The sequence below is a fragment of the Ammodytes marinus genome, assembly GCF_949987685.1.
Source record: "Ammodytes marinus genome assembly, chromosome: 7".
Lineage (NCBI taxonomy): Eukaryota > Metazoa > Chordata > Actinopteri > Uranoscopiformes > Ammodytidae > Ammodytes > Ammodytes marinus.
The window spans coordinates 27,340,424-27,352,273 of NC_137211.1; the positions used below are offsets into that span (position 1 = coordinate 27,340,424).

Sequence of the window (11,850 nt, forward strand, 5' to 3'; positions counted from 1 at the left end):
ACCCTGATGCTTTCTCTTTGCCAGCTAGGTGTTAGCTTGCGTCAGCAGAACCATGCTGCATGACAAGGCATCCAGACCTGAGCACAGTGGCAGTCAGCCATCTATGTGGTCCTGTTTTTGTGATTTTCTTAGGCTATCATTGCTTTTGTTGACCACTCTCTCTCTCTCTCTCTCTCTCTCTCTCTCTCTCTCTCTCTCTCTCACTCTCTTCTTTCTGGGTGTGTGTGAAGGTTCATGCGGTCACTCACTCACTGTTGGTCATGTCTATGTTTCCCTCCAGGTTCTCAGTGTTGAGCTGAAGAACAGAGAGCTAAAGTGACGTCAGAAGAAGCTAAAGATTTGCGCAAGAGGCTGTTTGGCCCCATGTCATCCCCTGCACCAGCCAATCGGAGGTCTGGGTTGGGCTCCCGCCGGTAGGTAGCAAATGAGGACCTGTTAACTGTTTCGTGATGTCAGTGTTCACTTGTAATAATTGAAGTATACAGTGCAATGTAAGGCACAGTTGAATATAATGTAATGGACAACTACTTCTGTGAATGAAAAGTATCAACTCCCATCACACACTTCACTGTGATGGGACCAGAACTTCGAGTTATCAAGTGTGTCAGAGTATGAAATCATTTTTGATTACTAAAGATTCTTACAGTCAGGTAACATGAGCTATGAGCAAAACCCTTGTCGTTTCTTAACTTTAAAATGACTCTTATCTCTGGTGATGTTTAGGAGTCGCCTAAACATGGAGGCAGAAACACAGTATGCATGTTCTGTGGGGGACGAGATGTTCATAATGGATTATGCGCTTATTTAAATTTTTTTTTAGGACAGACGTTGTGCAGGAAACAAAAGAGAGCACCTCCTTTGTGGATAGTAAGAGGTCCTCCCAAACTTACGGCAGCAGGGAAGCTGTACCTTTGGTGCAATAATTATTTGGGTCTATAACAGCCACATTTGCCGCAATAACAATTTAAACATTTGATAAAGTGCCTCCGATAATGCCCAGATTCATTCCATTTTACAAGCTGCTTAATTCTGTGAATATTGTTACTTGAGATAGGTTTCATTACAGAAATAACTACATTTCCCCCACCTTTTAGGACACTTTTGTTTTTGAAAAGGGGATTGGGCACTGAAAGCGGGAATGGGACAGACCATTCTCCCTGTTTAAACTTATTGGACTATACGACTGACTTTGACATTGTTTTATTATGTTGAATAAATACATACTGTTGCTTTAAGTCACCTGCTTTTTTAAATTGTATGGTGTGTGTGTGTGTGTAGTGGCTGTAGTTTTTAAGACACACTATTTTCTCAATTTCGAATTGTGCAACTGTCTGCTAAGTCAAACTGCAGCTGAGTAACTACAAGCAATTTCGACATGATATTTTGGAATGTTCCTTTTCTTTGCTGAAAGTCTGTGTGGAGGGCTTCATGAATGACTCTGAAGTCTCAAGTAAGAGTGTGTAATGTGTATATTGTAGTCTAAAGGAAAGTTAACCTATAAGAGGGATTGTGATTTTGATAAATACAGGCTCAGATGTTTCCATCCCCACTGCAGGTCCAGATGAACTGCACTCATGCCACTAGTGTATTACTATACATCCTACTTATTCATATGTTCTCCATCTCATCAGCCTTTGTTAAGTATTATCATTGTTATCGAGCTCAGTCATGTTGCCGCTTGACAGATTTAAGGCGGGCTCAGCAATTCTGGAGAATGCTTGTTGTCAAAAGCAGTGAATATCTCCTCCTCACTGCCTGTCTGCACTGTGAGCTCTGAAAAAAAAATCCAGTGTTTATACAGCCCCTGTAAAAGTGCATGTTCCCAGCGCGCACACAGTACGGACAGGTAGCGGATCATGAGGAGACATTCACTGATTTTGACAAATATTGATTTTGACAACAAACGTTCTCCAGAATCGCTGACTCCACCTTAAACAAATGAAAGTGACATGACTTAAGCATTAATCAAATATTGACATACAACCTAATCACATAATCTCTGACTTTCTCTCTCCTACTCTGTTGCAAACTTGGTTGTGACAGCTGTTTACCCTAATGTGTTTCTGCACTTTCAGCTCTAATGATGAATAGCAAGTTTACTGCAGGAGTATTCATGTGTTTTCTCCAACAGCTAATGGGCATCCTCGGCCTGTTTACTGAAAACAGGTTAAAATATGAGACAGTTATTAAGGTTTTATTGTCAATAGGGACGTGGCTATTTAGGTTCAGACTTCTCACTTTGCAATGGAAAAGCTGCAATAATTCTGTATACAAAAGGTATGTTTTATTTTTTAGTGTATATAATTAGTTGGGCACTGATTTACTCTCTCTGGTTGAATTTTACACAGTCACTGCTTTAATACTACAGAGAGGTTTTTTGGCAATATAAATGCGGGCCTTTATTGGGCCTAAGTTGATGTTGCACATTAGCAACATCAACTTAAAATAAATGTGTGTCAAGCCGTAGGTTTATGCATTGCTCATCGACAGATACAGTAAACTAAACTGGAGCCAAGACGCCTAGTCAATGGTTATAAATGTTTTTGTTGCTATAGTAGATGTAGCGACAGTCAGCTTCATCGGTATAGCTGTGGTGTCCTCCATTTGTTTTGGTGTCTTTGCCTCAGATTCAACCCTCTGAAGTTGCTGCAGTCCAAACAGCGCTTGAAGCAAAAGCCGGCCGCGTCCCAGATCCCGGTGCCGGTGCCTGTGCCGGTGCCGGCTGCTCCAGAGGCCACGGCGCCGGTGGCCATTCCTGTGCCCCCAGCGTGAGACATCGCTTACAGTTACAGTCTAACTGAGCATGCTCCATAGCTGTAGCTCGGCATGCATTGAAACCACCACAAGGCTAAGCACAGAACACAGACACCATTTAAGTATGCTGTCTTTCTTACTTAGACACAACCCCTCCCTAAATTACTGTTGCTACTCTTAACAAGGCTTTCAGTTGCAAAATACCATACACTTGGTGTTTATAATGATTAGGTGGCAGATTTAACATCAATCAAATTAATTAATAATTTTTTAGACAAAGGGTTCCTGATTTCAGACAGATGAAGCCAAGTAAGGTACCTCTTTCTAGTCTAAGCCATTCATTTACTGGCTCAAATAAAATTGGTAGCTGAAAAATATTATCACAGGGGGAAAAAATAATGAGCAGCCTTTTCATGTATAGAAGTGTAGAGTAGGCCAATTCCAGTATACATATAAGTGAAAATGCTGTTTATTATTATTGATTTATTTTTTAGACATAACCCTGTTTGGCTGCTTAGCTTACTTGTTTGTATTTCAAACAGTGTGGTTCACTTTTAACATTACAAGATGAGGATGAGGAGGACTGACCAATGTATCTGGTTTGGTTTTGGAAAGGCTGAATAAAATGGCCCTCAACTTCAAAACTTTAAATGCAGAGTATCTTTTCCATATGTACAGTCCCATATGTAAACACACTGCTTCAGTATGTCACAAATATTGGAATGTAACACATATTGTAATGACTGGGGGGGGACACAGGTGCAGACACAGGGGTGTCTTAAAGTTATCCCCGGAGGGATAACCACTGAATCGCTATAGCGAAGAAGGGGCCACACAGGCTACCGAGTATCGAGTTTGCAGTCAAAGGCAGACCCAGTCATTGTACAGGGCACTTGCTGATTTTTGAACTGAGCTCCCAGCGCTTAAAAAATCAACGCTTGGTCAGGGCCCATCTGTGGCCAAATTTGACACTCAGTGATAGTCAAGCCATCCAGAGTGCGGCGCTAAAACACGCTGTGAGCATCCGTCCCATTGTAAAAGCCTGTGTGTGTGTGTGTGTGTGTGTGTGTGTGTGTGTGTGTGTGTGTGTGTGAGAGTGTGTGTGTGTGTGTGTGTGACATAATCTCATAGTGCAGTGATTTAAATAAACCAGGGAGACCCTGGTCCCTGACCCTTCTTTAAAAAAAAATATTTTAAGAATTAACTGGTTCCTTGTTATTTTATTGCATATAGTTGTGTTTAGCGGTTACATGCACGGTATAAATACTGCTAATTATGCTTTGGGAGTGGAAGCCTTCTATTCTATGATCACAAATGATCACTCGTTCATCACAGTCGCTCAATCAACACCATGTTTTTAACAAACACTAAACAGTTCAACAGAAGAGTTGCTGAGATATTTCAGCTAACCTTAACCTTTGGGCAACATCTCTGTCTCCACCATAAACAAACCACAGCATTAATTAATATTTATGTGTTCCAACCACTGATGCTAACAACCCTCTAACCCCAACCCTCTAACAAGCTCTTACAACCTACCTACGACTCCCTTCACCAGAATGTCACCCACAGTCCAGACACAGGATCTATCCACGCATGGATTGGATAGACTGTCAAACCTGAAACACTGTTGTACTTGTATTGTGTCCCTCTTCAGGCTCACTGCTTCATCTGCTTCCTTCTGCCTGTCTGCATTCTGTCTTGGCTTTTTGTCATATATTGATCTACTGAACTACTGAATAGTCAATATCTGGCCTTCTGCGTTATTGTGTCACACAGGACACGTTTACTCAGCACAAACTTTTCTAAAGGGAAGAATAGCATTAAAATAAATAGTTTTATTGTTTAACACATTTCAAAAAGAAGTGATGATTATTACTTTAACAGTTGCAAACCGTTAAAATAGCCTGGGGAGATCAGCCTGGTCATTAGTTTCTCTCCCACAGATTAGTCTGGACTTTCTCCAATCTCGATAGGGAGGAGCCCGGCTCAGTCTTTAATGGAAGGCAGCCACTGGTTGGTTCATGTAGTCGTCAATCTAGCCTCCAGACAGAACGGACCCTCCCCGTTTTCTGTCCATTAGTGGAAGGCAGCCCCTGATTGGTTTATTTAGTCGTTCACTGAAGATTGTGAAATATGGCTGGTCTTACGAGGTTTAGGTTGACTACTACATAAACCAATCAGAAGCTGCCATCCATTATATGGGACGATGGTTAGGTCAGAATGCAGGTCCTGATCGGCCTGCTCATTTTCTGACCAGACTCCTTCCCACGAAGAGATTGGAACGAGGCCAGACTAAGTTGTGGGAGAGAAATTAATATGAAACTCATTGGATCAGGCTGGTCTAACCAGGTTATTCTTTACTATGCCTGGTTTACCCATCTGAGTGGATGTTTGTATTTAGGAGAGTAGCTGAACAGTGTGGTGGCGATTTGTAAAATAATCATATCATTTTATATTAATCAAACAAACTAAATACATGTTTTACAATTAGATCTTACAACTGCTAGTTCCAACATACAGTATATATATACTGTATATATATATATATATATATATATATATATATATATATATATATATATATATATATATATATATATATATATATATATATATATATATATATATATATATATATATATATATATATATATAAGCCTCAGTTTGAAAAAGTTCCAGCCGGTTGAAGTTGAAGAATAAAGACGCTGAGTTGGGTGCAACCCTGTGTCCATGTCCTGTGTGAATTTCCTATTGATGGCTGCTCTGATTTAGCCTGCTTGTTTTTTCGGGAACACTCTTATCCACTTTCTTGCAAAGAGTTAGATTTGAATACCGATACTGCTAATATTTTAATTATTAAATGATAATAGTAAAGATATTAGTTTTATCGATGTTCACATCTACCTATTTATACTCTAGCTATTATTTAATTAATTTAAAAAATAAATCTGTAATCAGAAATCATCTGTAATCACAAAAATTCTGTAAATGTCGTAAATAGATATTACTGGCTGAAAAATGTAAGTATCTGGAAGTACAGACAAGTCATCAGTTACAACTCAAGCAGGCGCTCAATTTGCTGTTTATTTAAACATGACTTTGCTACACTTCTGTTGTGGCAGAAATGCAAATGCGTGCAGCGATTTGGATCTGTCTGTGTATAAACTACAGCCAATCGAGCATCTCATTTGCAGATTCCTGTACACATTCTCAAATATTTTTTTTAAAATAGTTCTGCTTTACTTCAATGTCCCCATACTGTCCTCTTTGATGTAACACCCTGTTGTCTCTGCCTATTCAGCTTTGACTACTGCAGGTTCATAGAGCTAGACTACATTCCCATGGAGAGAGGCTGTATGGTCTCAATGCGCCCCACTAAAGGCTCAACCGCAGCGACCAAGTCACCAAATAAAGGATACACTTTCACCAAATCTCCAGATCGCCACAGCCATTCAACACACTCTTCCTCCAGCCCTCGTTCCCGGTCTGTTTGGGTCCCTCTTCAGTGTTGACTCTCTAAAAGCATGGGAATGATGGGACCATTTGCACTGTTGTGTGAATGTTTCATTTATGTTTCATGATGTCACATTGTGGAAAACCTCTGAGAGAATCGATTATACATTATGTTGTGTCTATTGTCTGACATGGTACTTCCTCCAAACTGTTCAGTGAAAGCTGTCCAATTCATTGGAATGCTTCTTGTAGTTCATGCATTTTTTTTTCTTTGGCTTTTGTTTTTGCAGAGCACATCCCCTTTTAAAAAGAACTGTGACATCACTGTCAGTTCCCTTTGTAGTGTGTGTCCATGTTTATCATTTAGAAATGTCTGTTTTAGGTGACGTTTTCCCCCTGTCGTGTTGCTGTCTGTGTATATTTGTGCATTTCTGGATTCATATTTTGCTCCATTAGTGTCTTTTGTCGTGTGGCTTTGAACAGTGTCATGCTTGCTTTGCTGTTCAGTTTACAGAAATGACTCAACTGACTTGTATGCAGTGTGGCATAATGGTGACACCAGGAATACATTGACACGTTTTCTCTTACTTTGGACCAGGAGGACTGCGGCCACACCGAGCAATAGAGACCCTCATGGCAATGCCTCCCTCGGCGGCAGCAGCAGCAACTCTGGCTCTTGTAAGGGCAGTGACTGTAGCCCCACCAAAGGGTAAGGTATCAGGAACTGCATAACCTGTTCAGTAATGAAGATGAAAAGCGTCTCTAACTCAGTGCTTTTGTCTAGTATACTTACTAAAATAATTGATTGCTCAAATTTCAATTCAAACGTGTAAGTAACACATATAATCTGAAACTTTAAATGACTTCTAAACCATTTTAACATTGTATCGTAAAAACACTACCGCTTTGGGGCGCTACAATCGACAACTATAAGTTCCTCATGGCTACTTAAAATATGGAACTAAGCGATCAGCAAATAAATAAACAAGCGTACAACCTTACCAGACTACATTTTGGTAATTTCCAAAAAAATAAATAGGTTCAATATCCAACATGAAGGGAAATCATTTCTACAACTTGGAAAACCTTTCTCCTATGCTTCTGTTCTAGACGTCATCAGAAGTACATGTCATGTACCGATAACCATGGCATCCGTCCCCCTCCACCAGAGCAGTACCTCACACCCCTTCAACAGAAGGAGGTGTGTATCCGACACCTGCGAGCCAGGCTAAAGGAAACCATCACCACTCTGCAAGACAGGTGAAATAATGAAATACAAATAGAGATGATCAATATTGGCCAGAGAGTCACTGTGCATGCATTGTCTGACTTCTTGAGTTTTTTCTGAAGTACTACTTCCAGGTTATAATCATATGGTATCTAACCATTAACCCTAATATCTTCATCCTCCTCATTCTCTTCTGCTCCATTTTCTCCCTCATAGGGACACAGAGATAGATGACTTGAGGGGCCGGCTTTACAGGATGCAGGAGGACTGGGTTGAGGAGGAATGTCAGCGGGTGGAGGCTCAGCTGGCCCTGAAAGGGGCACGTCATGAGATCCAGCAACTTAAAGAGGCTGTGGACACTGTTCGGGCCAGGCTCAGTGAGGCTGGGGGGCTCAGCGGGGACGTGGAGATGCAGAAGTACTTCCAGGACATCAACACTCAGAACCACAAGCTTGAGAACCTTTTGCTGAACATGGACGTAGCCCAGGCTGGATTAGCCAAGGAGGAGGAAAGCGTACCAAATTATCGTACCCGTGTCGGGGGATCAGCACCGGCGTCGGTATCGGGGGAAAGTCCAGGGGGAATACCCCGACCGACATTAGTTGATAGGGGGTCTTACTCCTGTGACGGTTCCCCAGCACGTTCTCTGACCCGGAGCTCCACATACACTAAACTGGGTGATCATGGTCCTGCAGACCGCAATGGCAATAGCTCTGACTTTCCTTGTCTGTCGGGGGAAGGCACCCAGGACAGCGGCTTTGAATGCTGCGGGGAGAGCACCGTGCCCAGTCGAGCTGACCTGCTGCTGGAGGCCGCCTTCCTCTCTGAGGAAACAGCCTCTTTACTCAACTCCTACACGCAGACCTTTGCTCACTCTCTGCCTCACAATTTGTCCCACACCCTACCTCGTGCTTCCCCTCGCAAGTTGGCCAACTCTGTGCCCCACACTATGCCGCACTCCTCCACCTTTGAGAAGCTGTGCACGAGCGAGCAAGCGGCGCCCTTTCATTGCAGCCTGGGTGGAGTGGGGTGTATGAGCCATCCGTGCCTGTCCCATCACCACCTTTATCTGCACTCCCTACGTGAGACAGGCATTCAGACCGAAAGCTGTCCCATCCCTATGATGGCAGGTTACCCATCAGATCTGGATACCATTGCAGAGCAGCGCACTTTCCGCTCCCAGGCCTGCAGTCCCACATCCACCTGGATGTCTGATGAAGGGGAGGAGGAGCTGGACTCCATAACCATCTCAACTTCAACGGTCAGGAGTACTGTCACAGAGCCCATTCCAGCCTCCAAAACACCTGTTGGCCTCTTACCACGTTCTGCTACCATGGCATGTTCCATGGAGAGTCCTCTGTGTATGTTGATAGAGGACGATAAAAGGCAGGAGGAAGAGAACAGATTGAAGGAAGATCCAGTAAACGATAAGCAGGAGGAGACCAGACAGACAGAAGAACAGCAGGAGATGCAGATCTCTCCAGTAGAAGGAAATGAGGTGGAAGTTCAGGTTGCAGTTGTGGAGGCAGCACCAGAAAAACTGTGTGATTCAGCAGATACATCACCGGTTAAGCAGGATGGGCAAACGTTTGGAGCATGCTGTGGAGAAGGTGGACACAGTGGGACAAGACTGGAAAACCTCAGTGTGGAAGACAGGCAGGACGCTTGTCCATCAGCAGGATCAACCCCTGTAGACATAGCAGAGCTGAGTCAAAGTAGCCCAGTATTATCACCAGAGCCTCACACCTCCCAGCCAAGGAGATCTACGTCCCACGAGGAGATAGCTGGAGTCACTATAGTGGAGGTCAATGATGAGGAGGATGAGGAGGAAACTGAAGGTGCTGTAGGGGGCGCCGTAGCAGAGGAAGGACCACCGTCTGACTCTGGGGCGATTGTGAAAAGCTACTGGAGTCGTCATTTCCTGGTGGATCTGCTGGCAGTGGCCATCCCTGTGGTACCGACAGTGGCGTGGCTCTGCCGTGGTCCATACCGCGGCGGACAGCCCATGTATCACTTTGGGTCGCTGCTGCGAGGCTGTTGCACTGTGGCACTGCACTCGTTGCGCCGGGGAGGCGGGTTGAGGCATTACCCTGCAGGCGGGGGAGACCTGGGAGGTTCATTAATATGAGAGGAAACTATTCAGCACCTCTCTGGTCCCTAACGTTGACCTCTCATTGGTCTGGCTCCTTGCTGCTGGGAGATACCTGTAGTTTGAAGGAAGAGAAAGATATTCCTGCCCTGCATTTCTCCTGAAGGTAAATAGCTTAAAGGAGGAACAGGAACTGTACATTCATGACTAAGATCTTGACTAGTAATATCTGTTCTGTCTGGTCCTGCTCTTTGTCTCTCCACCACTGTACCTTGCTGTTGCTACCAAGATGTCTGCTAACATCACTGACTTGTGCTAACCTGAGCTAGCTGATTGAAATGAATGATCTATGCTTGGATGCATAATGCTCATTGTTCTGTTTTAGAATACAGGGAAAATGTTAAAGGTTCATTGATTCGTCAATTTACCACTCTGAATAATCCTGCAATGTTAAAATAATCTTGTTCTGCTGAGTGTGCACACATGAAATAATGTGTATGTATATGAGTGTGTACTTGTATAACCAAATTATCTTGTTGTTTGCAGTACATGAGCTATGCTCATTGACCAGTGACTGAGGAAGAATCCACCCTAATTCAGAGCGTATGTTTCTTATGACTGGATACCGTTAGAGCTTTTGTCTTTGACTTCTTCAAGACTGAAAAGATTTAGCGTATCAATCTACGATCAAGAAAGGACAATATGGCTACAGAGGTCTGATTCTAAGGATAGAAACCCACTGACACACTGCAGTGAGGCTGGCGAAAAATCCTAGACACTTCCATTGAGCTGTTAGGCAGCGGGCAGATCAATGATCACTTTCATGATTTGATTAGAGTAGATTAGATTTAGCGTTATTGTCATTGCACAGAATACAAGTATTAAACCAACTGAATTAAACTTTTGTCATTTACCAGAAGTGCAAAAAGACTTATGACGTAATATATGAATTATGTACAGTATAGATATTATATATGAGTGAGAGACAAGACACTAAGCAGATAATCTACTATGTGTTTGACAGTGTGTTTCTACCCTGAGTGTAAATGATTACATCTCCAAAAATCAAGCCATTCTGATCCAAATTCAAAAGCCCCAACACAATGTCAGTGAGATGGCCCCCAGTTATTTATTCTGCAGATCTGCAGATTTATTTAACTGTCATGTCAAACGTCATGATGTGTTTTCCTTTATCTTCTCAATGCTCAGCATCCCTCTGGGGTTTGCATGTGCAGTTACATCCACATATTTACAACTCCTTCACTGTTTCTCTCCAACCATGTGAAATGCGCTTGTTTTATCTCTTGCCAAAAGTTCAATGGGTGGATTTATGACTAATTGATTAATATGTAGTTACAGTCAGCAGGCAATTTGCCCAGTTTAGCATAACCATTGGAAGCGGGGGTAATAGGCTTGCCCTAGCCTGGCTCTGTCCACAACTAACCTACTAGAACCTTTAAAAAGGACTTATTGAATTAAACTTGCTTTTTTAATCTATACACAACCAAAGTGTAAACACATATTTTTGTGATTTTGCAGGGAGTTACTTAGTCTTTGTTCTTGATTTCATGTTACAAGACTGAATACATGTTTAAGGTGGCCTTTTTCCTGGTATGATTTTTCCTGGTCCTCGTACTTAAAGGTGTAGTCAGCCTAATCAAATAAAGCTTGTTGATATTTGAACTTACTACCAAAATAAATCCCCCCTCCCTTCCTTCTCCTTCAGAGGCCCCGTCCCCAGACGGACCTTGCCTTAGCAACAGGGGTCGTCCCCAAGTACCTGTCCAATAGCATTGTTGTTACTACATTACATTGCATACACTGGACAAAGTGTGTGTGGATTACTGACTCCACCTTTGAAGCGTGCTCAATTGAATGCAATTTGCATTACTTGTTTCACTTAACATACAGGATATATCGTCAATTTATTGAATCTAATAGGAAAGTCATGGAGTGATTCAACACTTATTTGTAGATACAGTTTGACAGTTTGGTGAATGAACTGAGTTGTGCTCAGTATGTGCTGTGTGCTGTATATTTCTGCTAACTAAACGCTCTCGTGGTCTAGGTTCAATTTCACTTGAAGTGTGTATATTAAGTCCACTGTGCAAGAGTTCGTCACTCACTGTAAAATGTTCTACATTTGAGTTGTCACTCAAAATGTAAATCAATATGTTTGAGTTGTAACCGCATGTATATCAGGTTGTGTTCCTTGTTTGAATGTTTTTTTTAAAGGACCTAGAAGAGATTGCCAATCACATGTCACTTTCATCATTTTAATTATCTCGTGTAGAGGTTTAACTTTGTGTAATAATGAGCACCC

The 11,850-nt window shown here is 42.4% G+C and overlaps 1 protein-coding gene across 1 annotated transcript; it reads left to right on the plus strand.

Moving 5' to 3' along the window:
• Window positions 1-363: 363 nt before the first annotated feature.
• Window positions 364-9,566, plus strand: snphb (syntaphilin b; the record flags this gene model as incomplete). Its single annotated transcript, XM_080030775.1, has 5 exons — window positions 364-413; window positions 6,059-6,172; window positions 6,809-6,919; window positions 7,321-7,470; window positions 7,655-9,566. 5 exons carry the CDS (start codon window positions 364-366, stop codon window positions 9,564-9,566), a joined length of 2,337 nt encoding a protein of 778 aa, XP_079886901.1.
• Window positions 9,567-11,850: the final 2,284 nt, after the last annotated feature.